This window comes from Pan paniscus, chromosome 20 (assembly GCF_029289425.2).
Source record: "Pan paniscus chromosome 20, NHGRI_mPanPan1-v2.0_pri, whole genome shotgun sequence".
Taxonomy (NCBI): Eukaryota; Metazoa; Chordata; class Mammalia; order Primates; family Hominidae; genus Pan; species Pan paniscus.
This window is the reverse complement of record NC_073269.2, coordinates 5,819,665-5,847,365: the sequence shown is the minus strand read 5'-3', so window position 1 is coordinate 5,847,365 and position 27,701 is coordinate 5,819,665. Positions and strand designations below refer to the sequence as shown.

At 60.4% G+C, this 27,701-nt stretch overlaps 2 protein-coding genes across 11 annotated transcripts in view; both read left to right on the top strand.

The window, feature by feature from the left end:
- Window positions 1-19,933, top strand: part of PCSK4 (proprotein convertase subtilisin/kexin type 4) — a 32,129-nt gene extending 12,196 nt beyond the window's left edge. For 2 of the 8 annotated variants that reach the window (XM_063599727.1, XM_055103250.2), the window contains exons 9-15: window positions 17,266-17,366; window positions 17,452-17,555; window positions 17,626-17,743; window positions 17,930-18,109; window positions 18,373-18,497; window positions 18,890-19,012; window positions 19,158-19,933. In XM_063599727.1, the coding sequence (XP_063455797.1) occupies window positions 17,266-17,366; window positions 17,452-17,555; window positions 17,626-17,743; window positions 17,930-18,109; window positions 18,373-18,497; window positions 18,890-19,012; window positions 19,158-19,606 (1,200 nt within the window). In that variant the 3' untranslated portion in view covers window positions 19,607-19,933. The remainder of the gene's footprint in view (window positions 1-17,265; window positions 17,367-17,451; window positions 17,556-17,625; window positions 17,744-17,929; window positions 18,110-18,372; window positions 18,498-18,889; window positions 19,013-19,157) is intronic. The other 6 variants (XM_055103258.2, XM_055103257.2, XM_055103251.2 and 3 more) reach the window with 6 other exon arrangements.
- Window positions 19,934-21,745: 1,812 nt separating this feature from the next.
- Window positions 21,746-26,868, top strand: C20H19orf25 (chromosome 20 C19orf25 homolog). 3 transcript variants are annotated; one of them, XM_055103267.2, is made up of 3 exons: window positions 21,746-22,133; window positions 22,391-22,522; window positions 25,783-26,868. In XM_055103267.2, the coding sequence occupies exons 1-3, from the start codon at window positions 22,007-22,009 to the stop codon at window positions 26,007-26,009; spliced, it is 486 nt and encodes a 161-aa protein (XP_054959242.1). In that variant the 5' UTR covers window positions 21,746-22,006; the 3' UTR covers window positions 26,010-26,868. The 3 variants fall into 3 exon arrangements, with proteins under 3 accessions (XP_054959242.1, XP_054959244.1, XP_054959243.1); XM_055103269.2 differs by having other exon boundaries at window positions 22,047-22,156; XM_055103268.2 differs by having other exon boundaries at window positions 22,063-22,182.
- The last annotated feature ends 833 nt before the right edge of the window (window positions 26,869-27,701 follow it).

Here is a 27,701-nt window from a genome sequence, read left to right as displayed (position 1 = left end):
ACCCCTTCTGCCTCAAGTTCTCCTTGGGGAGGCCCCTGTGCCCGATCACTGCCCCTCTTCTTCCCCTGCTGACTCTTCCCTCAGACCCCTTCTGCCTCAAGTTCTCCTTGGGGAGGCCCCTGTGCCCGATCACTGCCCCTCTTCTTCCCCTGCTGACTCTTCCCTCAGACCCCTTCTGCCTCAAGTTCTCCTTGGGGAGGCCCCTGTGCCCGATCACTGCCCCTCTTCTTCCCCTGCTGACTCTTCCCTCAGACCCCTTCTGCCTCAAGTTCTCCTTGGGGAGGCCCCTGTGCCCGATCACTGCCCCTCTTCTTCCCCTGCTGACTCTTCCCTCAGACCCCTTCTGCCTCAAGTTCTCCTTGGGGAGGCCCCTGTGCCCGATCACTGCCCCTCTTCTTCCCCTGCTGACTCTTCCCTCAGACCCCTTCTGCCTCAAGTTCTCCTTGGGGAGGCCCCTGTGCCCGATCACTGCCCCTCTTCTTCCCCTGCTGACTCTTCCCTCAGACCCCTTCTGCCTCAAGTTCTCCTTGGGGAGGCCCCTGTGCCCGATCACTGCCCCTCTTCTTCCCCTGCTGACTCTTCCCTCAGACCCCTTCTGCCTCAAGTTCTCCTTGGGGAGGCCCCTGTGCCCGATCACTGCCCCTCTTCTTCCCCTGCTGACTCTTCCCTCAGACCCCTTCTGCCTCAAGTTCTCCTTGGGGAGGCCCCTGTGCCCGATCACTGCCCCTCTTCTTCCCCTGCTGACTCTTCCCTCAGACCCCTTCTGCCTCAAGTTCTCCTTGGGGAGGCCCCTGTGCCCGATCACTGCCCCTCTTCTTCCCCTGCTGACTCTTCCCTCAGACCCCTTCTGCCTCAAGTTCTCCTTGGGGAGGCCCCTGTGCCCGATCACTGCCCCTCTTCTTCCCCTGCTGACTCTTCCCTCAGACCCCTTCTGCCTCAAGTTCTCCTTGGGGAGGCCCCTGTGCCCGATCACTGCCCCTCTTCTTCCCCTGCTGACTCTTCCCTCAGACCCCTTCTGCCTCAAGTTCTCCTTGGGGAGGCCCCTGTGCCCGATCACTGCCCCTCTTCTTCCCCTGCTGACTCTTCCCTCAGACCCCTTCTGCCTCAAGTTCTCCTTGGGGAGGCCCCTGTGCCCGATCACTGCCCCTCTTCTTCCCCTGCTGACTCTTCCCTCAGACCCCTTCTGCCTCAAGTTCTCCTTGGGGAGGCCCCTGTGCCCGATCACTGCCCCTCTTCTTCCCCTGCTGACTCTTCCCTCAGACCCCTTCTGCCTCAAGTTCTCCTTGGGGAGGCCCCTGTGCCCGATCACTGCCCCTCTTCTTCCCCTGCTGACTCTTCCCTCAGACCCCTTCTGCCTCAAGTTCTCCTTGGGGAGGCCCCTGTGCCCGATCACTGCCCCTCTTCTTCCCCTGCTGACTCTTCCCTCAGACCCCTTCTGCCTCAAGTTCTCCTTGGGGAGGCCCCTGTGCCCGATCACTGCCCCTCTTCTTCCCCTGCTGACTCTTCCCTCAGACCCCTTCTGCCTCAAGTTCTCCTTGGGGAGGCCCCTGTGCCCGATCACTGCCCCTCTTCTTCCCCTGCTGACTCTTCCCTCAGACCCCTTCTGCCTCAAGTTCTCCTTGGGGAGGCCCCTGTGCCCGATCACTGCCCCTCTTCTTCCCCTGCTGACTCTTCCCTCAGACCCCTTCTGCCTCAAGTTCTCCTTGGGGAGGCCCCTGTGCCCGATCACTGCCCCTCTTCTTCCCCTGCTGACTCTTCCCTCAGACCCCTTCTGCCTCAAGTTCTCCTTGGGGAGGCCCCTGTGCCCGATCACTGCCCCTCTTCTTCCCCTGCTGACTCTTCCCTCAGACCCCTTCTGCCTCAAGTTCTCCTTGGGGAGGCCCCTGTGCCCGATCACTGCCCCTCTTCTTCCCCTGCTGACTCTTCCCTTCAGACCCCTTCTGCCTCAAGTTCTCCTTGGGGAGGCCCCTGTGCCCGATCACTGCCCCTCTTCTTCCCCTGCTGACTCTTCCCTTCAGACCCCTTCTGCCTCAAGTTCTCCTTGGGGAGGCCCCTGTGCCCGATCACTGCCCCTCTTCTTCCCCTGCTGACTCTTCCCTCAGACCCCTTCTGCCTCAAGTTCTCCTTGGGGAGGCCCCTGTGCCCGATCACTGCCCCTCTTCTTCCCCTGCTGACTCTTCCCTTCAGACCCCTTCTGCCTCAAGTTCTCCTTGGGGAGGCCCCTGTGCCCGATCACTGCCCCTCTTCTTCCCCTGCTGACTCTTCCCTCAGACCCCTTCTGCCTCAAGTTCTCCTTGGGGAGGCCCCTGTGCCCGATCACTGCCCCTCTTCTTCCCCTGCTGACTCTTCCCTTCAGACCCCTTCTGCCTCAAGTTCTCCTTGGGGAGGCCCCTGTGCCCGATCACTGCCCCTCTTCTTCCCCTGCTGACTCTTCCCTTCAGACCCCTTCTGCCTCAAGTTCTCCTTGGGGAGGCCCCTGTGCCCGATCACTGCCCCTCTTCTTCCCCTGCTGACTCTTCCCTCAGACCCCTTCTGCCTCAAGTTCTCCTTGGGGAGGCCCCTGTGCCCGATCACTGCCCCTCTTCTTCCCCTGCTGACTCTTCCTTCAGACCCCTTCTGCCTCAAGTTCTCCTTGGGGAGGCCCCTGTGCCCGATCACTGCCCCTCTTCTTCCCCTGCTGACTCTTCCCTTCAGACCCCTTCTGCCTCAAGTTCTCCTTGGGGAGGCCCCTGTGCCCGATCACTGCCCCTCTTCTTCCCCTGCTGACTCTTCCCTTCAGACCCCTTCTGCCTCAAGTTCTCCTTGGGGAGGCCCCTGTGCCCGATCACTGCCCCTCTTCTTCCCCTGCTGACTCTTCCTTCAGACCCCTTCTGCCTCAAGTTCTCCTTGGGGAGGCCCCTGTGCCCGATCACTGCCCCTCTTCTTCCCCTGCTGACTCTTCCTTCAGACCCCTTCTGCCTCAAGTTCTCCTTGGGGAGGCCCCTGTGCCCGATCACTGCCCCTCTTCTTCCCCTGCTGACTCTTCCTTCAGACCCCTTCTGCCTCAAGTTCTCCTTGGGGAGGCCCCTGTGCCCGATCACTGCCCCTCTTCTTCCCCTGCTGACTCTTCCTTCAGACCCCTTCTGCCTCAAGTTCTCCTTGGGGAGGCCCCTGTGCCCGATCACTGCCCCTCTTCTTCCCCTGCTGACTCTTCCTTCAGACCCCTTCTGCCTCAAGTTCTCCTTGGGGAGGCCCCTGTGCCCGATCACTGCCCCTCTTCTTCCCCTGCTGACTCTTCCTTCAGACCCCTTCTGCCTCAAGTTCTCCTTGGGGAGGCCCCTGTGCCCGATCACTGCCCCTCTTCTTCCCCTGCTGACTCTTCCTTCAGACCCCTTCTGCCTCAAGTTCTCCTTGGGGAGGCCCCTGTGCCCGATCACTGCCCCTCTTCTTCCCCTGCTGACTCTTCCTTCAGACCCCTTCTGCCTCAAGTTCTCCTTGGGGAGGCCCCTGTGCCCGATCACTGCCCCTCTTCTTCCCCTGCTGACTCTTCCTTCAGACCCCTTCTGCCTCAAGTTCTCCTTGGGGAGGCCCCTGTGCCCGATCACTGCCCCTCTTCTTCCCCTGCTGACTCTTCCTTCAGACCCCTTCTGCCTCAAGTTCTCCTTGGGGAGGCCCCCTGTGCCCGATCACTGCCCCTCTTCTTCCCCTGCTGACTCTTCCTTCAGACCCCTTCTGCCTCAAGTTCTCCTTGGGGAGGCCCCTGTGCCCGATCACTGCCCCTCTTCTTCCCCTGCTGACTCTTCCTTCAGACCCCTTCTGCCTCAAGTTCTCCTTGGGGGAGGCCCCTGTGCCCGATCACTGCCCCTCTTCTTCCCCTGCTGACTCTTCCTTCAGACCCCTTCTGCCTCAAGTTCTCCTTGGGGAGGCCCCTGTGCCCGATCACTGCCCCTCTTCTTCCCCTGCTGACTCTTCCTTCAGACCCCTTCTGCCTCAAGTTCTCCTTGGGGAGGCCCCTGTGCCCGATCACTGCCCCTCTTCTTCCCCTGCTGACTCTTCCTTCAGACCCCTTCTGCCTCAAGTTCTCCTTGGGGAGGCCCCTGTGCCCGATCACTGCCCCTCTTCTTCCCCTGCTGACTCTTCCTTCAGACCCCTTCTGCCTCAAGTTCTCCTTGGGGAGGCCCCTGTGCCCGATCACTGCCCCTCTTCTTCCCCTGCTGACTCTTCCTTCAGACCCCTTCTGCCTCAAGTTCTCCTTGGGGAGGCCCCTGTGCCCGATCACTGCCCCTCTTCTTCCCCTGCTGACTCTTCCTTCAGACCCCTTCTGCCTCAAGTTCTCCTTGGGGAGGCCCCTGTGCCCGATCACTGCCCCTCTTCTTCCCCTGCTGACTCTTCCTTCAGACCCCTTCTGCCTCAAGTTCTCCTTGGGGAGGCCCCTGTGCCCGATCACTGCCCCTCTTCTTCCCCTGCTGACTCTTCCTTCAGACCCCTTCTGCCTCAAGTTCTCCTTGGGGAGGCCCCTGTGCCCGATCACTGCCCCTCTTCTTCCCCTGCTGACTCTTCCTTCAGACCCCTTCTGCCTCAAGTTCTCCTTGGGGAGGCCCCTGTGCCCGATCACTGCCCCTCTTCTTCCCCTGCTGACTCTTCCTTCAGACCCCTTCTGCCTCAAGTTCTCCTTGGGGAGGCCCCTGTGCCCGATCACTGCCCCTCTTCTTCCCCTGCTGACTCTTCCTTCAGACCCCTTCTGCCTCAAGTTCTCCTTGGGGAGGCCCCTGTGCCCGATCACTGCCCCTCTTCTTCCCCTGCTGACTCTTCCTTCAGACCCCTTCTGCCTCAAGTTCTCCTTGGGGAGGCCCCTGTGCCCGATCACTGCCCCTCTTCTTCCCCTGCTGACTCTTCCTTCAGACCCCTTCTGCCTCAAGTTCTCCTTGGGGAGGCCCCTGTGCCCGATCACTGCCCCTCTTCTTCCCCTGCTGACTCTTCCTTCAGACCCCTTCTGCCTCAAGTTCTCCTTGGGGAGGCCCCTGTGCCCGATCACTGCCCCTCTTCTTCCCCTGCTGACTCTTCCTTCAGACCCCTTCTGCCTCAAGTTCTCCTTGGGGAGGCCCCTGTGCCCGATCACTGCCCCTCTTCTTCCCCTGCTGACTCTTCCTTCAGACCCCTTCTGCCTCAAGTTCTCCTTGGGGAGGCCCCTGTGCCCGATCACTGCCCCTCTTCTTCCCCTGCTGACTCTTCCTTCAGACCCCTTCTGCCTCAAGTTCTCCTTGGGGAGGCCCCTGTGCCCGATCACTGCCCCTCTTCTTCCCCTGCTGACTCTTCCTTCAGACCCCTTCTGCCTCAAGTTCTCCTTGGGGAGGCCCCTGTGCCCGATCACTGCCCCTCTTCTTCCCCTGCTGACTCTTCCTTCAGACCCCTTCTGCCTCAAGTTCTCCTTGGGGAGGCCCCTGTGCCCGATCACTGCCCCTCTTCTTCCCCTGCTGACTCTTCCTTCAGACCCCTTCTGCCTCAAGTTCTCCTTGGGGAGGCCCCTGTGCCCGATCACTGCCCCTCTTCTTCCCCTGCTGACTCTTCCTTCAGACCCCTTCTGCCTCAAGTTCTCCTTGGGGAGGCCCCTGTGCCCGATCACTGCCCCTCTTCTTCCCCTGCTGACTCTTCCTTCAGACCCCTTCTGCCTCAAGTTCTCCTTGGGGAGGCCCCTGTGCCCGATCACTGCCCCTCTTCTTCCCCTGCTGACTCTTCCTTCAGACCCCTTCTGCCTCAAGTTCTCCTTGGGGAGGCCCCTGTGCCCGATCACTGCCCCTCTTCTTCCCCTGCTGACTCTTCCTTCAGACCCCTTCTGCCTCAAGTTCTCCTTGGGGAGGCCCCTGTGCCCGATCACTGCCCCTCTTCTTCCCCTGCTGACTCTTCCTTCAGACCCCTTCTGCCTCAAGTTCTCCTTGGGGAGGCCCCTGTGCCCGATCACTGCCCCTCTTCTTCCCCTGCTGACTCTTCCCTTCAGACCCCTTCTGCCTCAAGTTCTCCTTGGGGAGGCCCCTGTGCCCGATCACTGCCCCTCTTCTTCCCCTGCTGACTCTTCCTCAGACCCCTTCTGCCTCAAGTTCTCCTTGGGGAGGCCCCTGTGCCCGATCACTGCCCCTCTTCTTCCCCTGCTGACTCTTCCTCAGACCCCTTCTGCCTCAAGTTCTCCTTGGGGAGGCCCCTGTGCCCGATCACTGCCCCTCTTCTTCCCCTGCTGACTCTTCCTTCAGACCCCTTCTGCCTCAAGTTCTCCTTGGGGAGGCCCCTGTGCCCGATCACTGCCCCTCTTCTTCCCCTGCTGACTCTTCCTCAGACCCCTTCTGCCTCAAGTTCTCCTTGGGGAGGCCCCTGTGCCCGATCACTGCCCCTCTTCTTCCCCTGCTGACTCTTCCCTCAGACCCCTTCTGCCTCAAGTTCTCCTTGGGGAGGCCCCTGTGCCCGATCACTGCCCCTCTTCTTCCCCTGCTGACTCTTCCCTCAGACCCCTTCTGCCTCAAGTTCTCCTTGGGGAGGCCCCTGTGCCCGATCACTGCCCCTCTTCTTCCCCTGCTGACTCTTCCCTCAGACCCCTTCTGCCTCAAGTTCTCCTTGGGGAGGCCCCTGTGCCCGATCACTGCCCCTCTTCTTCCCCTGCTGACTCTTCCCTCAGACCCCTTCTGCCTCAAGTTCTCCTTGGGGAGGCCCCTGTGCCCGATCACTGCCCCTCTTCTTCCCCTGCTGACTCTTCCCTCAGACCCCTTCTGCCTCAAGTTCTCCTTGGGGAGGCCCCTGTGCCCGATCACTGCCCCTCTTCTTCCCCTGCTGACTCTTCCCTCAGACCCCTTCTGCCTCAAGTTCTCCTTGGGGAGGCCCCTGTGCCCGATCACTGCCCCTCTTCTTCCCCTGCTGACTCTTCCCTCAGACCCCTTCTGCCTCAAGTTCTCCTTGGGGAGGCCCCTGTGCCCGATCACTGCCCCTCTTCTTCCCCTGCTGACTCTTCCCTCAGACCCCTTCTGCCTCAAGTTCTCCTTGGGGAGGCCCCTGTGCCCGATCACTGCCCCTCTTCTTCCCCTGCTGACTCTTCCCTCAGACCCCTTCTGCCTCAAGTTCTCCTTGGGGAGGCCCCTGTGCCCGATCACTGCCCCTCTTCTTCCCCTGCTGACTCTTCCCTCAGACCCCTTCTGCCTCAAGTTCTCCTTGGGGAGGCCCCTGTGCCCGATCACTGCCCCTCTTCTTCCCCTGCTGACTCTTCCCTCAGACCCCTTCTGCCTCAAGTTCTCCTTGGGGAGGCCCCTGTGCCCGATCACTGCCCCTCTTCTTCCCCTGCTGACTCTTCCCTCAGACCCCTTCTGCCTCAAGTTCTCCTTGGGGAGGCCCCTGTGCCCGATCACTGCCCCTCTTCTTCCCCTGCTGACTCTTCCCTCAGACCCCTTCTGCCTCAAGTTCTCCTTGGGGAGGCCCCTGTGCCCGATCACTGCCCCTCTTCTTCCCCTGCTGACTCTTCCCTCAGACCCCTTCTGCCTCAAGTTCTCCTTGGGGAGGCCCCTGTGCCCGATCACTGCCCCTCTTCTTCCCCTGCTGACTCTTCCCTCAGACCCCTTCTGCCTCAAGTTCTCCTTGGGGAGGCCCCTGTGCCCGATCACTGCCCCTCTTCTTCCCCTGCTGACTCTTCCCTCAGACCCCTTCTGCCTCAAGTTCTCCTTGGGGAGGCCCCTGTGCCCGATCACTGCCCCTCTTCTTCCCCTGCTGACTCTTCCCTCAGACCCCTTCTGCCTCAAGTTCTCCTTGGGGAGGCCCCTGTGCCCGATCACTGCCCCTCTTCTTCCCCTGCTGACTCTTCCCTCAGACCCCTTCTGCCTCAAGTTCTCCTTGGGGAGGCCCCTGTGCCCGATCACTGCCCCTCTTCTTCCCCTGCTGACTCTTCCCTCAGACCCCTTCTGCCTCAAGTTCTCCTTGGGGAGGCCCCTGTGCCCGATCACTGCCCCTCTTCTTCCCCTGCTGACTCTTCCCTCAGACCCCTTCTGCCTCAAGTTCTCCTTGGGGAGGCCCCTGTGCCCGATCACTGCCCCTCTTCTTCCCCTGCTGACTCTTCCCTCAGACCCCTTCTGCCTCAAGTTCTCCTTGGGGAGGCCCCTGTGCCCGATCACTGCCCCTCTTCTTCCCCTGCTGACTCTTCCCTCAGACCCCTTCTGCCTCAAGTTCTCCTTGGGGAGGCCCCTGTGCCCGATCACTGCCCCTCTTCTTCCCCTGCTGACTCTTCCCTCAGACCCCTTCTGCCTCAAGTTCTCCTTGGGGAGGCCCCTGTGCCCGATCACTGCCCCTCTTCTTCCCCTGCTGACTCTTCCCTCAGACCCCTTCTGCCTCAAGTTCTCCTTGGGGAGGCCCCTGTGCCCGATCACTGCCCCTCTTCTTCCCCTGCTGACTCTTCCCTCAGACCCCTTCTGCCTCAAGTTCTCCTTGGGGAGGCCCCTGTGCCCGATCACTGCCCCTCTTCTTCCCCTGCTGACTCTTCCCTCAGACCCCTTCTGCCTCAAGTTCTCCTTGGGGAGGCCCCTGTGCCCGATCACTGCCCCTCTTCTTCCCCTGCTGACTCTTCCCTCAGACCCCTTCTGCCTCAAGTTCTCCTTGGGGAGGCCCCTGTGCCCGATCACTGCCCCTCTTCTTCCCCTGCTGACTCTTCCCTCAGACCCCTTCTGCCTCAAGTTCTCCTTGGGGAGGCCCCTGTGCCCGATCACTGCCCCTCTTCTTCCCCTGCTGACTCTTCCCTCAGACCCCTTCTGCCTCAAGTTCTCCTTGGGGAGGCCCCTGTGCCCGATCACTGCCCCTCTTCTTCCCCTGCTGACTCTTCCCTCAGACCCCTTCTGCCTCAAGTTCTCCTTGGGGAGGCCCCTGTGCCCGATCACTGCCCCTCTTCTTCCCCTGCTGACTCTTCCCTCAGACCCCTTCTGCCTCAAGTTCTCCTTGGGGAGGCCCCTGTGCCCGATCACTGCCCCTCTTCTTCCCCTGCTGACTCTTCCCTCAGACCCCTTCTGCCTCAAGTTCTCCTTGGGGAGGCCCCTGTGCCCGATCACTGCCCCTCTTCTTCCCCTGCTGACTCTTCCCTCAGACCCCTTCTGCCTCAAGTTCTCCTTGGGGAGGCCCCTGTGCCCGATCACTGCCCCTCTTCTTCCCCTGCTGACTCTTCCCTCAGACCCCTTCTGCCTCAAGTTCTCCTTGGGGAGGCCCCTGTGCCCGATCACTGCCCCTCTTCTTCCCCTGCTGACTCTTCCCTCAGACCCCTTCTGCCTCAAGTTCTCCTTGGGGAGGCCCCTGTGCCCGATCACTGCCCCTCTTCTTCCCCTGCTGACTCTTCCTTCAGACCCCTTCTGCCTCAAGTTCTCCTTGGGGAGGCCCCTGTGCCCGATCACTGCCCCTCTTCTTCCCCTGCTGACTCTTCCTTCAGACCCCTTCTGCCTCAAGTTCTCCTTGGGGAGGCCCCTGTGCCCGATCACTGCCCCTCTTCTTCCCCTGCTGACTCTTCCTTCAGACCCCTTCTGCCTCAAGTTCTCCTTGGGGAGGCCCCTGTGCCCGATCACTGCCCCTCTTCTTCCCCTGCTGACTCTTCCTTCAGACCCCTTCTGCCTCAAGTTCTCCTTGGGGAGGCCCCTGTGCCCGATCACTGCCCCTCTTCTTCCCCTGCTGACTCTTCCTTCAGACCCCTTCTGCCTCAAGTTCTCCTTGGGGAGGCCCCTGTGCCCGATCACTGCCCCTCTTCTTCCCCTGCTGACTCTTCCTTCAGACCCCTTCTGCCTCAAGTTCTCCTTGGGGAGGCCCCTGTGCCCGATCACTGCCCCTCTTCTTCCCCTGCTGACTCTTCCTTCAGACCCCTTCTGCCTCAAGTTCTCCTTGGGGAGGCCCCTGTGCCCGATCACTGCCCCTCTTCTTCCCCTGCTGACTCTTCCTTCAGACCCCTTCTGCCTCAAGTTCTCCTTGGGGAGGCCCCTGTGCCCGATCACTGCCCCTCTTCTTCCCCTGCTGACTCTTCCTTCAGACCCCTTCTGCCTCAAGTTCTCCTTGGGGAGGCCCCTGTGCCCGATCACTGCCCCTCTTCTTCCCCTGCTGACTCTTCCTTCAGACCCCTTCTGCCTCAAGTTCTCCTTGGGGAGGCCCCTGTGCCCGATCACTGCCCCTCTTCTTCCCCTGCTGACTCTTCCTTCAGACCCCTTCTGCCTCAAGTTCTCCTTGGGGAGGCCCCTGTGCCCGATCACTGCCCCTCTTCTTCCCCTGCTGACTCTTCCTTCAGACCCCTTCTGCCTCAAGTTCTCCTTGGGGAGGCCCCTGTGCCCGATCACTGCCCCTCTTCTTCCCCTGCTGACTCTTCCTTCAGACCCCTTCTGCCTCAAGTTCTCCTTGGGGAGGCCCCTGTGCCCGATCACTGCCCCTCTTCTTCCCCTGCTGACTCTTCCTTCAGACCCCTTCTGCCTCAAGTTCTCCTTGGGGAGGCCCCTGTGCCCGATCACTGCCCCTCTTCTTCCCCTGCTGACTCTTCCTTCAGACCCCTTCTGCCTCAAGTTCTCCTTGGGGAGGCCCCTGTGCCCGATCACTGCCCCTCTTCTTCCCCTGCTGACTCTTCCTTCAGACCCCTTCTGCCTCAAGTTCTCCTTGGGGAGGCCCCTGTGCCCGATCACTGCCCCTCTTCTTCCCCTGCTGACTCTTCCTTCAGACCCCTTCTGCCTCAAGTTCTCCTTGGGGAGGCCCCTGTGCCCGATCACTGCCCCTCTTCTTCCCCTGCTGACTCTTCCTTCAGACCCCTTCTGCCTCAAGTTCTCCTTGGGGAGGCCCCTGTGCCCGATCACTGCCCCTCTTCTTCCCCTGCTGACTCTTCCTTCAGACCCCTTCTGCCTCAAGTTCTCCTTGGGGAGGCCCCTGTGCCCGATCACTGCCCCTCTTCTTCCCCTGCTGACTCTTCCTTCAGACCCCTTCTGCCTCAAGTTCTCCTTGGGGAGGCCCCTGTGCCCGATCACTGCCCCTCTTCTTCCCCTGCTGACTCTTCCTTCAGACCCCTTCTGCCTCAAGTTCTCCTTGGGGAGGCCCCTGTGCCCGATCACTGCCCCTCTTCTTCCCCTGCTGACTCTTCCTTCAGACCCCTTCTGCCTCAAGTTCTCCTTGGGGAGGCCCCTGTGCCCGATCACTGCCCCTCTTCTTCCCCTGCTGACTCTTCCTTCAGACCCCTTCTGCCTCAAGTTCTCCTTGGGGAGGCCCCTGTGCCCGATCACTGCCCCTCTTCTTCCCCTGCTGACTCTTCCTTCAGACCCCTTCTGCCTCAAGTTCTCCTTGGGGAGGCCCCTGTGCCCGATCACTGCCCCTCTTCTTCCCCTGCTGACTCTTCCTTCAGACCCCTTCTGCCTCAAGTTCTCCTTGGGGAGGCCCCTGTGCCCGATCACTGCCCCTCTTCTTCCCCTGCTGACTCTTCCTTCAGACCCCTTCTGCCTCAAGTTCTCCTTGGGGAGGCCCCTGTGCCCGATCACTGCCCCTCTTCTTCCCCTGCTGACTCTTCCTTCAGACCCCTTCTGCCTCAAGTTCTCCTTGGGGAGGCCCCTGTGCCCGATCACTGCCCCTCTTCTTCCCCTGCTGACTCTTCCTTCAGACCCCTTCTGCCTCAAGTTCTCCTTGGGGAGGCCCCTGTGCCCGATCACTGCCCCTCTTCTTCCCCTGCTGACTCTTCCTTCAGACCCCTTCTGCCTCAAGTTCTCCTTGGGGAGGCCCCTGTGCCCGATCACTGCCCCTCTTCTTCCCCTGCTGACTCTTCCTTCAGACCCCTTCTGCCTCAAGTTCTCCTTGGGGAGGCCCCTGTGCCCGATCACTGCCCCTCTTCTTCCCCTGCTGACTCTTCCTTCAGACCCCTTCTGCCTCAAGTTCTCCTTGGGGAGGCCCCTGTGCCCGATCACTGCCCCTCTTCTTCCCCTGCTGACTCTTCCTTCAGACCCCTTCTGCCTCAAGTTCTCCTTGGGGAGGCCCCTGTGCCCGATCACTGCCCCTCTTCTTCCCCTGCTGACTCTTCCTTCAGACCCCTTCTGCCTCAAGTTCTCCTTGGGGAGGCCCCTGTGCCCGATCACTGCCCCTCTTCTTCCCCTGCTGACTCTTCCTTCAGACCCCTTCTGCCTCAAGTTCTCCTTGGGGAGGCCCCTGTGCCCGATCACTGCCCCTCTTCTTCCCCTGCTGACTCTTCCTTCAGACCCCTTCTGCCTCAAGTTCTCCTTGGGGAGGCCCCTGTGCCCGATCACTGCCCCTCTTCTTCCCCTGCTGACTCTTCCTTCAGACCCCTTCTGCCTCAAGTTCTCCTTGGGGAGGCCCCTGTGCCCGATCACTGCCCCTCTTCTTCCCCTGCTGACTCTTCCTTCAGACCCCTTCTGCCTCAAGTTCTCCTTGGGGAGGCCCCTGTGCCCGATCACTGCCCCTCTTCTTCCCCTGCTGACTCTTCCTTCAGACCCCTTCTGCCTCAAGTTCTCCTTGGGGAGGCCCCTGTGCCCGATCACTGCCCCTCTTCTTCCCCTGCTGACTCTTCCTTCAGACCCCTTCTGCCTCAAGTTCTCCTTGGGGAGGCCCCTGTGCCCGATCACTGCCCCTCTTCTTCCCCTGCTGACTCTTCCTTCAGACCCCTTCTGCCTCAAGTTCTCCTTGGGGAGGCCCCTGTGCCCGATCACTGCCCCTCTTCTTCCCCTGCTGACTCTTCCTTCAGACCCCTTCTGCCTCAAGTTCTCCTTGGGGAGGCCCCTGTGCCCGATCACTGCCCCTCTTCTTCCCCTGCTGACTCTTCCTTCAGACCCCTTCTGCCTCAAGTTCTCCTTGGGGAGGCCCCTGTGCCCGATCACTGCCCCTCTTCTTCCCCTGCTGACTCTTCCTTCAGACCCCTTCTGCCTCAAGTTCTCCTTGGGGAGGCCCCTGTGCCCGATCACTGCCCCTCTTCTTCCCCTGCTGACTCTTCCTTCAGACCCCTTCTGCCTCAAGTTCTCCTTGGGGAGGCCCCTGTGCCCGATCACTGCCCCTCTTCTTCCCCTGCTGACTCTTCCTTCAGACCCCTTCTGCCTCAAGTTCTCCTTGGGGAGGCCCCTGTGCCCGATCACTGCCCCTCTTCTTCCCCTGCTGACTCTTCCTTCAGACCCCTTCTGCCTCAAGTTCTCCTTGGGGAGGCCCCTGTGCCCGATCACTGCCCCTCTTCTTCCCCTGCTGACTCTTCCTTCAGACCCCTTCTGCCTCAAGTTCTCCTTGGGGAGGCCCCTGTGCCCGATCACTGCCCCTCTTCTTCCCCTGCTGACTCTTCCTTCAGACCCCTTCTGCCTCAAGTTCTCCTTGGGGAGGCCCCTGTGCCCGATCACTGCCCCTCTTCTTCCCCTGCTGACTCTTCCTTCAGACCCCTTCTGCCTCAAGTTCTCCTTGGGGAGGCCCCTGTGCCCGATCACTGCCCCTCTTCTTCCCCTGCTGACTCTTCCTTCAGACCCCTTCTGCCTCAAGTTCTCCTTGGGGAGGCCCCTGTGCCCGATCACTGCCCCTCTTCTTCCCCTGCTGACTCTTCCTTCAGGCCCCTTCTGCCTCAAGTTCTCCTTGGGGAGGCCCCTGTGCCCGATCACTGCCCCTCTTCTTCCCCTGCTGACTCTTCCTTCAGGCCCCTTCTGCCTCAAGTTCTCCTTGGGGAGGCCCCTGTGCCCGATCACTGCCCCTCTTCTTCCCCTGCTGACTCTTCCTTCAGGCCCCTTCTGCCTCAAGTTCTCCTTGGGGAGGCCCCTGTGCCCGATCACTGCCCCTCTTCTTCCCCTGCTGACTCTTCCTTCAGGCCCCTTCTGCCTCAAGTTCTCCTTGGGGAGGCCCCTGTGCCCGATCACTGCCCCTCTTCTTCCCCTGCTGACTCTTCCTTCAGGCCCCTTCTGCCTCAAGTTCTCCTTGGGGAGGCCCCTGTGCCCGATCACTGCCCCTCTTCTTCCCCTGCTGACTCTTCCTTCAGGCCCCTTCTGCCTCAAGTTCTCCTTGGGGAGGCCCCTGTGCCCGATCACTGCCCCTCTTCTTCCCCTGCTGACTCTTCCTTCAGGCCCCTTCTGCCTCAAGTTCTCCTTGGGGAGGCCCCTGTGCCCGATCACTGCCCCTCTTCTTCCCCTGCTGACTCTTCCTTCAGGCCCCTTCTGCCTCAAGTTCTCCTTGGGGAGGCCCCTGTGCCCGATCACTGCCCCTCTTCTTCCCCTGCTGACTCTTCCTTCAGGCCCCTTCTGCCTCAAGTTCTCCTTGGGGAGGCCCCTGTGCCCGATCACTGCCCCTCTTCTTCCCCTGCTGACTCTTCCTTCAGGCCCCTTCTGCCTCAAGTTCTCCTTGGGGAGGCCCCTGTGCCCGATCACTGCCCCTCTTCTTCCCCTGCTGACTCTTCCTTCAGGCCCCTTCTGCCTCAAGTTCTCCTTGGGGAGGCCCCTGTGCCCGATCACTGCCCCTCTTCTTCCCCTGCTGACTCTTCCTTCAGGCCCCTTCTGCCTCAAGTTCTCCTTGGGGAGGCCCCTGTGCCCGATCACTGCCCCTCTTCTTCCCCTGCTGACTCTTCCTTCAGGCCCCTTCTGCCTCAAGTTCTCCTTGGGGAGGCCCCTGTGCCCGATCACTGCCCCTCTTCTTCCCCTGCTGACTCTTCCTTCAGGCCCCTTCTGCCTCAAGTTCTCCTTGGGGAGGCCCCTGTGCCCGATCACTGCCCCTCTTCTTCCCCTGCTGACTCTTCCTTCAGGCCCCTTCTGCCTCAAGTTCTCCTTGGGGAGGCCCCTGTGCCCGATCACTGCCCCTCTTCTTCCCCTGCTGACTCTTCCTTCAGGCCCCTTCTGCCTCAAGTTCTCCTTTGGGAGGCCCCTGTGCCCGATCACTGCCCCTCTTCTTCCCCTGCTGACTCTTCCTTCAGGCCCCTTCTGCCTCAAGTTCTCCTTGGGGAGGCCCCTGTGCCCGATCACTGCCCCTCTTCTTCCCCTGCTGACTCTTCCTTCAGGCCCCTTCTGCCTCAAGTTCTCCTTGGGGAGGCCCCTGTGCCCGATCACTGCCCCTCTTCTTCCCCTGCTGACTCTTCCTTCAGACCCCTTCTGCCTCAAGTTCTCCTTGGGGAGGCCCCTGTGCCCGATCACTGCCCCTCTTCTTCCCCTGCTGACTCTTCCTTCAGGCCCCCACCTGGGGCCACTGCCTCCACGAAGTCCTCTAGGCCTTTCCCCACCTCATACACTTGCCTCCCAGTGTTTGAGAGTCCCAGAGGTAGTGACCAGCTCCCCTGCAGGGCTTCGCAGGCCATAACCAGGAGGGCCTGGGTCACCTCTCAGGCTCTGGGGCCAGGCACATAGCAGGTGCTTCCCTGAACACCTCCAAACCCAGGCACGTTTCTGCCAGGGCTGCCCCCTGATCCTACTGCTGCCGCCCCGTCGCTGACCTGCACATCTCTCAGGCAGGGCTGGCTTCCAGGCATATGACGCAGCAGGTACCTTTTGAACTCAATCTTTGGTATTTTTCTTTCTTTTTTCTTTTCTTTTTTTTTCTTTTCTTTTCTTTTTTTTTTTTTTTTTTGAGACGGAGTCTTGCTCTGTCGCCCAGGCTGGAGTGCAGTGGCGCCATCTCAGCTCACTGCAAGCTCCGCCTCCCGGGTTCACACCATTCTCCTTCCTCAGCCTCCTGAGTAGCTGGGACTACAGGTGCCCGCCACCATGCCCAGCTAATTTTTTGTATTTTTAGTAGAGACAGGGTTTCACCATGTTAGCCAGGATGATCTCGATCTCCTGACCTCGTGATCCGCCCGCCTCGGCCTCCCAAAGTGCTGGGATTACAGGTGTGAGCCACAGTGCCCAGCACTTTCTTTTTTCTTTTGAGATGGAGTCTCGCTCTGTCACCCAGGCAGGGTGCAACAGAGTGAAGTAGCATGATCTCAGCTCACTGCAACCTACGCCTGCCGGGCTCAAGCGATTCTTGTGCCTCAGCCTCTTGAGCAGCTGAGACCACAAGCATGCCACCATGTCCCGCTAATTTCTTTTGTATATTTTGTAGAGATGGCATTTCACCATGTTGGCCAGACTGGTCTCCAACTCCTCAGGTCAAGCGATCCACCAGCCTCGACCTCCCAAAGTGCCGGGAATAGCAGGCCACGCCACCATGCCCGGCTAATTTTTTTGTATTTTCAGTAGAGACGGGGTTTCACCATGTTGGCCAGGCTCTTAGTTCTTTTTGAGCATAGTCCTTGTTACTTCTTGAACTCAGTCCTTGGAGTCCTTGGTACCTTTTTTTTTTTAAATTTTTTTGAGACAGAGTCTCACTCTGTCACCCAGGTTGGAGTGCGGTGGTGCAATCTTAGCTCACTGCAACCTCTACGTCCCAGGCTCAAGCGATCCTCCTGCCTCAGCCTCCTGAGTAGCTGGGATTACAGGTGCACACTACCACACCCAGCTAATTCTTGTATTTTTCCTGTAGAGATGGGGTTTCACCATGTTGACACAAGCTGGTCTCAAACTCCTGAGCTCAAAAAATCTGCCCGCCTCAGCCTCCCAAAGTGTTGGGACTACAGGCGTGAGCCACTGTGTGGCCAGTCCTTGGTACTTTTTGACTTCAGTTCTTGGTACTATTTTTTTATTTTTTTGAGATGGAGTCTTGCCATGTTGGCCAGGCTGGAGTGCAATGGTGTGATCTTGGCTCACTGCAACCTCTGCCTCCTAGGTTCAAGTGATTGTCTTGCCTCAGCCTCCCAAGTAGCTGGGATTACAGGCGCCCGCCACCATGCCTGGGTAATTTTTTTGTATTTTTAGTAGAGACAAGGTGTTGACAAGGCTGGTCTCGAACTCCTGACCTCCGGTGATCCACCCACCTCGGCCTCCCAAAGTGCTGGGATTACAGGCGTGAGCCACCGCGCCCAGCCCTTGGTACTTTTTGAATTCAGTCGTTAGTACTTTTTTTTTTTAATCCAGAGTCTCGCTCTGTTGCCCAGGCTGGAGTGCAGTGGCGTGGGCGTGATCTCCACTCACTGCAACCTCTGCCTCTTGGGTTCAAGTGATTCTCCTGTGTCAGCCTCCCGAGTAGCTGGAACTACAGGTGCCCGCCACCATGCCTGGCTAATTTTTGTATTTTTGTAGAGTTGGGGTTTCACTATGTTGACCAGGCTGGTCTTGAACTCCTGACCTCAGGCAACACGCCCGCCTCAGCCTCCCAAAGTGCTGGGATGACAGGCCTGAGCCACTGCGCCCGCCCGGTCCTTGGTACTTTTTGAAGAAGGGCTGTATTCTCACTGTGCACGGCCCCCCGAGTCCCACCCCCCTCTGCCCTCAGGTCACCACGGACCTGCATCACGGGTGCACAGACCAGCACACGGGCACCTCGGCCTCAGCCCCACTGGCGGCCGGCATGATCGCCCTAGCGCTGGAGGCCAAGTAGGTGACTGCGGGGCCCCGTCCACCGCCCTCGCCCCCAGGCGCGGCCCCGCGGCTCACCCGCCCCCGCCCCCGCCCCCCGCAGCCCGTTCCTGACGTGGAGAGACATGCAGCACCTGGTGGTCCGCGCGTCCAAGCCGGCGCACCTGCAGGCCGAGGACTGGAGGACCAACGGCGTGGGGCGCCAAGGTGCGGCGGGGCCGGGCGGGGGCGGGGACCCGGGGCCCACGGGGCGAGTGACTGCTGCCCTTCCGCGCAGTGAGCCATCACTACGGCTACGGGCTGCTGGACGCCGGGCTGCTGGTGGACACCGCCCGCACCTGGCTGCCCACCCAACCGCAGAGGAAGTGTGCCGTCAGGGTCCAGAACCACCCCACGTGAGACCCCTGCGTGCCCCTCCGCTATCACCGCTGGGGGTGTGGGGGACAGGCCTGAGGCCTCAGTTTACCCATCTGTAAAACGAGGGCTGGACCCCGTGACCTCTGAGCCCCGACCTCGCCTGCTGGCCGCCCACCCACCCCCCAGCAGGCCGCAGGAGGGTCCTCACCCCTCGACCCCCTCAGCCCTATCCTGCCGCTGATCTACATCAGGGAAAACGTATCGGCCTGCGCCGGCCTCCACAACTCCATCCGCTCGCTGGAGCACGTGCAGGCGCAGCTGACACTGTCCTACAGCCGGCGCGGAGACCTGGAGATCTCGCTCACCAGCCCCATGGGCACGCGCTCCACACTCGTGGCCATACGGTGAGCGGCCCGCAGAGGGGAGGGGGCGGCCTCATGCCCTGTCGGTAAACGCTGCCATCTACCCGGAGTGTCCTCACGGGGAGGGGCCAGGCCTATAGGAGTCACACGGCAGCCTAGTGGGTGGGACCCCGAGTCACACCCTCACCCACACCCAGAGGACACGCGGCCACCAGCGCGTGCGGTCAGACACTTCATGGGGCTCTGCCGGCTTCACAAAGCCATCCCTCTTGACACCCCCACCCCCACCCACCCTTCTGTCCCAGACCCTTGGACGTCAGCACTGAAGGCTACAACAACTGGGTCTTCATGTCCACCCACTTCTGGGATGAGAACCCACAGGGCGTGTGGACCCTGGGCCTAGAGAACAAGGGCTACTATTTCAACACGGGTGAGGGCGGGGAGGGGCTGTGGTGGGCGGGGCTTGGCTCTCCAACCTCCCCCCAGGGGCTCTGGAGCTAGCCTTGGTGACCGCACTGCAAAAGGGGTTCCCAGTGGCCTTCTCCAAGAGAACATGCACACAGTAGGCGTGCAGTCACCCGGGAGATGGTGTGCAATGACAGGCACACAGTAGGTGTGCAATGACAGGCGCACAGTAGGGGTGCAGTCACCCGGGAGATGTCGGTGTCCAGTGACAGGCGCAGAGTAGGTGTGCAATTCCCTGAGAGATGTGAACCAGTCCAGGGCCCCGCGTGGGAGCTGAAGGGGAGGGAGCCCGGGGACTACCAGGACCAGGCTGCCGAGAGCCTCCTCCTCCTGTGCCCACCCGCGACCCCTGTCCAGGGACGTTGTACCGCTACACGCTGCTGCTCTATGGGACGGCCGAGGACATGACAGCGCGGCCTACAGGCCCCCAGGTGACCAGCAGCGCGTGTGTGCAGCGGGACACAGAGGGGCTGTGCCAGGGTGAGTGCCGGCGGGGCAGGGCCCACTGCTGGGAGGCCTTGGCGGCCACCGTGGGCAGCGTGCATGTGGCCCCAGGCGGGCGGGTGGCGGGTAACAGGCTGCCGGTGGTGAGCTGACGGGCCTTTGCGTGCGTGTCCCTGAGCAGCGTGTGACGGCCCCGCCTACATCCTGGGACAGCTCTGCCTGGCCTACTGCCCCCCGCGGTTCTTCAACCACACAAGGCTGGTGACCGCCGGGCCTGGGCACACGGCGGCGCCCGCGCTGAGGGTCTGCTCCAGCTGCCATGCCTCCTGCTACACCTGCCGTGGCGGCTCCCCGAGGGACTGCACCTCCTGTCCCCCATCCTCCACGCTGGACCAGCAGCAGGGCTCCTGCGTGGGACCCACCACCCCCGACAGCCGCCCCCGGCTTAGAGCTGCCGCCTGTCCCCACCACCGCTGCCCAGCGTCGGCCATGGTACTGGGCCTCCTGGCCGTGACCCTCGGAGGCCCCGTCCTCTGCGGCATGTCCATGGACCTCCCACTATACGCCTGGCTCTCCCGTGCCAGGGCCACCCCCACCAAACCCCAGGTCCGGCTGCCAGCTGGAACCTGAAGTTGTCAGCTCAGAAAGCGACCTTGCCCCTGCCTGGGTCCCTGACAGGCACTGCTGCTGTGCTGCCTCCCCAGGCTGGCCCCAGAGGAGCGAGCACCAGTCCCCGACGCCTGGCCTGCCAGGGATGGGCCCCGTGGAACCCCGCAGCCTGGCGGGAGAGACAGAGAAGTCTCCTCTGCATTTTGGGTTTGGGCGGGAGTGGGCTGGGGGGAGAGGCTGGAGCACCCCAAAAGCCAGGGGAAAGTGGAGGGAGAGAAACGTGACACTGTCCGTCTCGGGAACCGCGTCCAACCTCAGAGTTTGCAAATAAAGGTTGCGTAGAAGGTGCTCAGTCTGTGGCCTCCTCTGGAGCAGGGTGGGCCCGAGGCCCCAGGACTCAGGTGGTTTCTGCTTGGGGTCCCCGGACATCAGTCCATGGAGAATGCAGCCGGCCGCGGAGAAGGAGTCCGCCCAGGCCCAGGGACCCCAGGCAGTGGGGACAGCAGGGAATGGCCGGGGGTCAGCAGTAATGTCCAGCCCCAGAGCATGGCTCACCATGGCCCAGAATCCTCTCCTGCGGTGATTCCTTTGTTTTTTCTCTTGTTTGTTTTGAGACAGGGTCTCCCTACGTTGACTAGGCTAGAGTACAGTGGTGCGATTGTAGCTCACTGCAGCCTTGAACCCTGGCCTCAAGCAATCTTCCCTCCTTGGCCTCCCAAAGTGCTGGGATTACAGGCGTGAGCCACTGTGCCTGGCCCTTTCCTCCCTCCCTCCCTTCCTTCCTTTTCTTTACTTCCTTCCTTTTCTTTACTTCCTTCCTTCCTTCCTTCCTTCCTTCTCTTTCCTTCCTTTTCTTTCCTTCCTTTTTTAGTAGAGATGGGTTTCACCATGTTGGCCAGGATGGTCTCGATCTCCTGACCTCGTGATTCGCCCACCTTGGACTCCCAAAGTGCTGGGATTACAGGCTTGAGCCACCGTACCTGGCCCCTTCCTTCCTTTCTTCCATTCTTCCTTCTCTTTCCTTCCTTTCCTTTCTTTCTTTTCTCCCTTTTCTTCTTTCCTTTCTTCTCTTTCCTTCCTTTCTCTTTATTTCCTTTTTCTTTTCTTTTTTTCTTTCTCTCTCTCCTTCCTTCCTTTTTCTTCTTCCTTCTTTCCTTCCTTTCTCTTTCTTTCCTTTTCCCTCCCTCTGTCCCTTCCTTCCTTCCTTCTCTCTCAACAATTTTTTTTTTTTTTTTTGAGACAGAGTCTTGCTCTGTCGCCCAGGCTGGAGTGCAGTGGCACAATCTCGGCTCACTGCAAGCTCTGCCTCTGGGGTTCACGCCATTCTCCCGCCTCCGCCTCCCGAGTAGCTGGGACTACAGGCAACCGCCACCATGCCTGGTTAATTTTGTTTTTCTTTTTGTATTTTTAGTAGAGACAGGGTTTCACCGTGTTAGCCAGGATGGTCTTGATCTCCTGACCTCGTGATCCACCCACCTCGGCCTCCCAAAGTGCTGGGATTACAGGCGTGAGCCAACGCACCCAGCCTAATTTTTGTATTTTTAGTAGAGATGGGGTCTCACCATATTGGCCAGGCTGGTCTCAAACTGGCCTCAAGTGATCTGCCCGCCTTGGCCTCCCAAAGTGCTGGGATTACAGGCATGAGCCACCGCGCCCAGGCTGAATTTACAGTTTAAACAGGTGAATTTGGCTGGGTGCGGTGGCTCACGCCCGTAATCCCAGCACTTTGGGAGGCTGAGGCTGGCGGATTGCCTGAGCTCAGGAGTTTGATACCAGCCTGGGCAACACAGTGAAGCCCCATCTCTACTAAAATACAAAAAAAAATTTGACGGACGTGGTGGCGGGCGCCTGTAGTCCCAGCTACTCGGGAGGCGGAGGTTGCAGTGAGCCGAGATCGCGCCACTGCACTCCGGCCTGAGCGACACAGTGAGACTCTGTCTCTAAAAAAACAAAACAAAACGAAATAAACAGGGGAACTTTATGGTATGTAAACTGCATCTCAATAAAGCCCTTGAGAGAGGAAAAGGGCCCTCTGCTCTTTCTGCCTTCCCAGCCATCAGCGGAGAGGAAAAGGTGACCTCCAGCACCGTCCCCGAGGTGGGAGGACCCGCCTTGGCCGGAAGTGGAGGCGCCGCGACCGCCCCGCCCCCGCTGTGTTCCGGTCGTCGAGTGCTCATGCACCACCAGGCTCCCTTAGGTGGACAGCAATTTTGTGCTCCCGTCAGCCACGTGGGTGGCGTGCTCCCCTAGTGCCGTGTTCCCCTTTTCAGAAAGACGAGCCTCGGATGCTTTTCTACCCAGCCAGTGGAGCCTGGACTCGAACTCGCTCTCATCGTAGCGCGTCCAGGTTCGGGTTCGCCTGAGAGGCTGAGATCCGAGTCTCAAGGGCATTATCCCTTTAAGACGGGGCGGAGCCCCGCGATGAGCGGCGGGTCGGCGCGAGAGGAGGCCGGAAGTGTTTATCACGTGTTCGGGGACGGGGCGGTGCTCCAATCGGAAGCGGAAGTGGCTGCATCGTCGACGCTGGGCTTTCGGGTCCCGCGCCCAGGTGGGAAGAGGCCGGCGACTGGGGTGACCGCGGGGAAACTGAGGCAGAGGTTGAGCGAGACCCTGAAGCCTTGGCCACCGTGTTTTTGGGCGGAGGGAGGGTCAGGGCCTGGGGCGAGCTCAGAGGGGCGGGACAGGGCGGGCTTCCCCGGGAGCGGGACCGCGACGGGTGCTTACGAGTTCGCTGGGCGGGAGGAGCAGCCCGGTCAAGGGCGGAGAGGTGGACGCCCCGGTCAGCGCCCCCTTCCCCGCCTTCAGAGATGGGCTCCAAGGCCAAGAAGCGCGTGCTGCTGCCCACCCGCCCGGCGCCCCCCACGGTGGAGCAGATCCTGGAGGATGTGCGGGGTGCGCCGGCAGAGGATCCAGTGTTCACCATCCTGGCCCCGGAAGGTAGGGGGAGCCCGGTCCCGGGGAAAAGCGGACCGGAGACCCCGGCAGCAAGGGGACGGAAGAGAAGCACACCCCTAACTCTTGACCCCACGCCCTGGGAACCCCAGTAACATGGGCACGGTCCGTATCCTCTCCGAGTCTCCCTCTACTCCTCCGTAGAGTGGGACCGATTTTCAGAGGGTTCTTCTGACAGGGGTGGAGGCCGGGCGCTGTGGTTCAGGCCTGTAAGCCCAGCACTTTCGGAGGATGAGGCGGGAGGATCGCTTGAGCCCAGGAGTTCGAGACCAGCCTGGCCAACATGGTGAAACCCCGTCTCTGCTAAAAATGAAAAAAAAAAAAAACAACAAAGAGTTAGCCGGACATAGTGGCAGGCGCCTGTAATCTCAGCTACTCGGGAGGCTGAGGCAGGAGAATCGCTTGAACCCGGGATGCAGAATTTGCAGTGAGCCGAGATCGCACCACTGCACTCCAGCCCTGGTGACAGTGCGAGACTGTCTCAAAAAAAAAAAAAAAAAAAAATTGCTGGGTGTGGTGGTGGACACTTGTAGCCCCAGCTTCTTGGAGGCTAAAGTGGGAAGATCCAGCCTGGGCAACACAGCCAGACTCTGTCTCAAAAATAAATAAGTGGCCAGTGCGGTGGCTTACGCCTATAATCCCAGCACTTTGGGAGGCCGAGGTGGGTGGATCACTTGAGGTCAGAGGTTCGACACCAGCCTGGCCAACATGGTGGAACCTTGTCTCTACTAAAAATACAAAAATTAGCCGGGTGTGGTGGCGTGGGCCTGTAATCCCAGCCACTCAGGAGACTGAGGCAGGAGAATCACTTGAACCTGGGAGTCGGAGGTTGCAGTGAGCTGAGATCACGCCACTGCACTCCAGCCTGGACCACAGTGATACTCTGTTTCAATAATAATAATAATAATTAATAAATAGAAATAAAGAAAGTAAAACAGAGGTGGTAAGCTAGGGCCCGCCAAACCCTGCCCCTGATTTACGAGGTGGAAGCTAGTCAGAGACCAAAGGGTTCAGCAGTGCAGTTGGGTGAATTTTGTGTTCTGGATGAGGCTCATTCATTCATTCAGCAAGCCTTTTCTTGAGCATTTCCTTTGTGCTGGGCTCTGCACTTAGAGCACTGCTAATGGACAAGTGAACAAAAGAAACAAGAATGTCCGCCCCAGGCTGTTCTGGGGGTGGCGGGAAACAAATGAAGATGAATCGGCCAGGTGCGGTGGCTCACACCTATAATCCCAGCACTTTGGGTGGCCGAGGTGGGCGGATCATTTGAGGTCAGGAGTTCAAGGCCACCCTGGCCAACATGGTGAAACCCCGTCTCTACTGAAAATACAAAAAAATTAGCCGGGCATGGTGGCACATGCCTGTAATCCCTGCTACTTGGGAGGCTGAGGCAGGAATTTGCTTGAACCCAGTAGGCAGAGGTTGCAGTGAGCTGAGGTCGTGCCACTGTACTCCAGCCTGGGTGACAGAGCAAGACTCTATCTCAAACAAAAAAAAAGAAAAAAGAAAATGAGTCATGTGGAATGATAGAAACTGCGAATTTCTAAGGGAACATTTTTAAAAAGTAATATTAGAAAATTCTGGGGCCAGGTGCAGTGGCTCATGCCTGTAATCCCAGCACTTTGGGAGGCTGAGGCAGGAGGGTGACTTGAGGCCAGGAGTTCAAGACCAGCCTTGGCAGCATAGCGAAACCTATATCTACCAAAAATACACAAACTAGCTGGGTGTGGTGGCATGCACCTGTGGTCTTAGCTACTCAGGAGGCTGAGGCAGGAGGGTTGTTTGCGCCCAGGAGTTGGAGTCTGTAGCCTGAGTGACAGAGTGAGACCCTGTCTCTGAAAAAGAAAAAAAGAAAAATTGAGTTGCGTTTTCCCTTTAGACATATTTCAAGTGCCCAGGAGCCGCACATGGCTGGTGGCTGGTATGGACCAGCATCGGTGGGAGGCGTGCGCATCATCTGGAAGGTTCTGTGGGCCGGTACCGGTCAAGGTGCATGAGTTGGTTTTATTCCCAGCATGCAGTTCGGTCACCTGAGGGTGCTGGGGCTGTGGTTTGAGCTTCATGGGCTCAGGTCCATGGCCGTTGAGTGTGGCGAAACTGAGGCACGCTGTGCAGGGGAGCGGGGGTGCTCACAGAAGGTAGGGGGCCTCCTGTGCCTTCATCCAGGCACTGCCCGGCCTTTCCCACCCTGTTGCTAAAGCAGGTGGTGACAGAGGTGATTTGATCAGCCCAGACCCGTGCGGCACGTGGAGCCTTCGTCCGTGGGAGACCACACTGCCGAGGGGCAGGCCAGAGCCGAGGGGCCCCTGACGCTTCTCTGAGTGACCCTGAAGTTGGTGCTGCTTCAGCCCTGCTGCACTGGGCTTGCACACCTGGGGGAGCAGGGAGCCATACGTAGTTTCCGCTGAATGTGGGAGTCACCAGGACGTCAGTGCCCACCTCTCACCTTCGCCACCCCTGCCTCCCTAAGTGTGGGCTCCAGGAGGTTGCACGGCCCCTGGAGAGGTTTTCGGTGGCGGGCTTGTTGCGTCTCTGGCTTCCAGAGACAGCAGGAATGAGAGCCAGGCCGGCTCAGTGGAGTCCATCCGGGTGGGTGCCACGGCTTTTGCAGGAATGGAAGCCCCGCCCCCAGGAGGGCCACTGCTGGCGAGGCTTGAGCTCTTTCTGTGACCCGATCCCCCTGGTCACACGCTTTGCTAAGGCGGGTAGCCTAGAGCTGGAAGCCCCTCCTGCCACCCAGCCGCTGTGCCTCTCCCAGCTGATGGACGAGGATGCCTCCATTATTTGATTTTTATTTATTTATTTATTTATTTTTGAGACAGGGTCTCATTCTGTCGCCCAGGCTGGAGTACCGTGGCACGATCATAGCTTATTGCGGCCTCGGCCTCCCAGTCTCAAGCGATCCTCCCGCCTCTGCCTCCAGAGAAGTAGGGACCACAGATGCGTGCTACCACGCCCCGCTAATTTTTGTATCTGTATTTTTTGGTAGAGATGGGGGTATCACTATGTTGTCCAGGCTGGTCTCTAACTCTTGGGCTCAAGTGTTCCTCCCGCCTCGGCCTCCCAAAGTGCTGGATTACAGGCGTGAGCCACCACACCTGGCCACATCCGTCATGTTAAGAAGACCCCGGCCGGCAGGCTCACTCGGGGACTGCAGGGAACCCTGCCCTTTGGGGGCAGTAGTGAGGGGTGCCCAGGAGGATGGGGTGGTCAGCAGGCAGTGATGCTGCTGTGTCCTGTCTCAGACCCCCCAGTTCCCTTCAGGATGATGGAGGATGCGGAGGCCCCGGGAGAGCAGCTCTACCAGCAAAGCCGGGCCTACGTGGCTGCCAACCAGCGGCTGCAGCAGGCGGGCGACGCGCTGAGGCAGAGGTGTGAGCTCCTGCAGCGAGCCGGCGAGGACCTGGAGCGGGAGGTGGCCCAGATGAAGCAGGCAGCATTACCGGCGGCCGAGGCTGCCTCCTCAGGCTGACCTCTCGGGGCCTGCAGGCCTGGGCAGCGCACAAGGTGGCCTGCACCCAGGCTTTCCCTGGGGGTCCGTCGGCCCCAGACTGGCATTCACGGGGTCCCAGCCCACGTGGGTGTCGACACAGGCGCCCCTCCTGATGCTGGGGCTGCGGTTCATCCGTCGTCTCATTCATGCCGAGTTGGTGGGACCCACCCAGCTGGCTCCGTCCTGCGTGACCTGAGGACCCACTGGGGTTCTGGAAGAGGATAGGGACATTATTGCTGTACTGTGATTCTGTCCTCGGCTCACAGTGGCCGTGCTCTGCAGTGGGGCACCTGGGAGCAGGTGCCACCTCCTTCCTCTCCCGGGGCAGGCACTCGCCTGTCCACTTCTGAGTCCAGGTGTTGGGATCGAGGTGTTAACTGTGATTCCATCCAGCGAGTGCCCACCCAATGTCAGAGCAGCCCGAGGGCCAGCCTGAGCCCCTGACCCCACTTCCTTCTGGGCCCCGGGCTCCTCCCACAAGCCACGTTGATCTTCACAACGACCCTGGGCCGCTGGGGTCACCCAAGAGAAGCAGCCCTGAGACCCAGCCAGGCTGGGCCCAGCTCCACGGCACGGGTGTCTCCCAGCCACTGCCCTTGCTGGAGGACCGCTGTGAGTCACTGGCCAGGAGCCCAGGGTGTCCTGGGTCTCATAGCCACCCTGCCGGCTGCAGCAGGTCCTGGGCCTGCTTCCCTGCGGGTTCTGGCCCTGGGGGAAGGGGCGTTAGTGCGGCGGAGGGTCTTGCCAAAGGCTTTTCATCCTAAATAGCAACTTGAGTGGAAACCTGGGCAAGGCGGCCCAGAGGCTGGGCCCTGCACATAAAGCTTTCGTGTGTGTCTGGCCGTCTGAATGGTGCCTCTGTGAGCGGCTCCGTCCCGGGGCCCCGGAAGCTGGGGAGGGAGGGTTACCGGCGACCCCGGGGAACCCTGCTCAGTCCTGCCGGGCACTGCATGCAGGGACCGTCCGCCTGACCCAGAGACCTGGGGCTGCCTCGCCCTCTCTCCAGACCCACAGCTAGCTTTGTTTCTTGAATGTGGAAGATGTCTCTTATTCCCTGAAGAAAGGGGGCCTGCCACACACAGCCTGGGAGGCGCCTCATCCAGAAACTGGGACTTGGCTAGCCCGGCCTGGGCCCTAGGGACTTCTCACTGGTCATGCTTCTGAAGCTGCTCACCTGGCCCAGGGAGGTCCCGGCAGTGTCCCAGGGTGGAAGGTGGGGAGGGGGCCGGCTCCTGCCATCCCTTCCCGCCCTGCACTTCTGTGCTGCTTGCAGTCATAGCTTTCCTTGTCCCCCCAGCTGGGCCAGGGCTGTGCTCCCTGAAGTGGCTTTGACGTGGGGCCGTCCCAGCTCCCGCAGCCCCTGTCCACCATTGACTCTCCCCGGTAGTGGCTGCTGTGGCTGCCCCATCCCAGCTGTTGCACCAGCCACAGCTCCTAGTGGCTCATGGGTGCCTCCTGCCCCACACTGGGGCCTGCCATAATAACTGGCCCAGGTACCAATGCCCAGGTTGGACCCCCTGTCTGGGGTGCTGTGCACCCCCTGGAGCCTGCCCTCCCTTGGGACCAGGGGGAGACTCCTGGCCTCAGCCAGTGCCTCCCCGGCCCATCTGGGTGGGGTGCCCACAAACCCTGTGCCCGCAGTTTCTGCTTTCTTGCTCTGCTTCCAGGGAT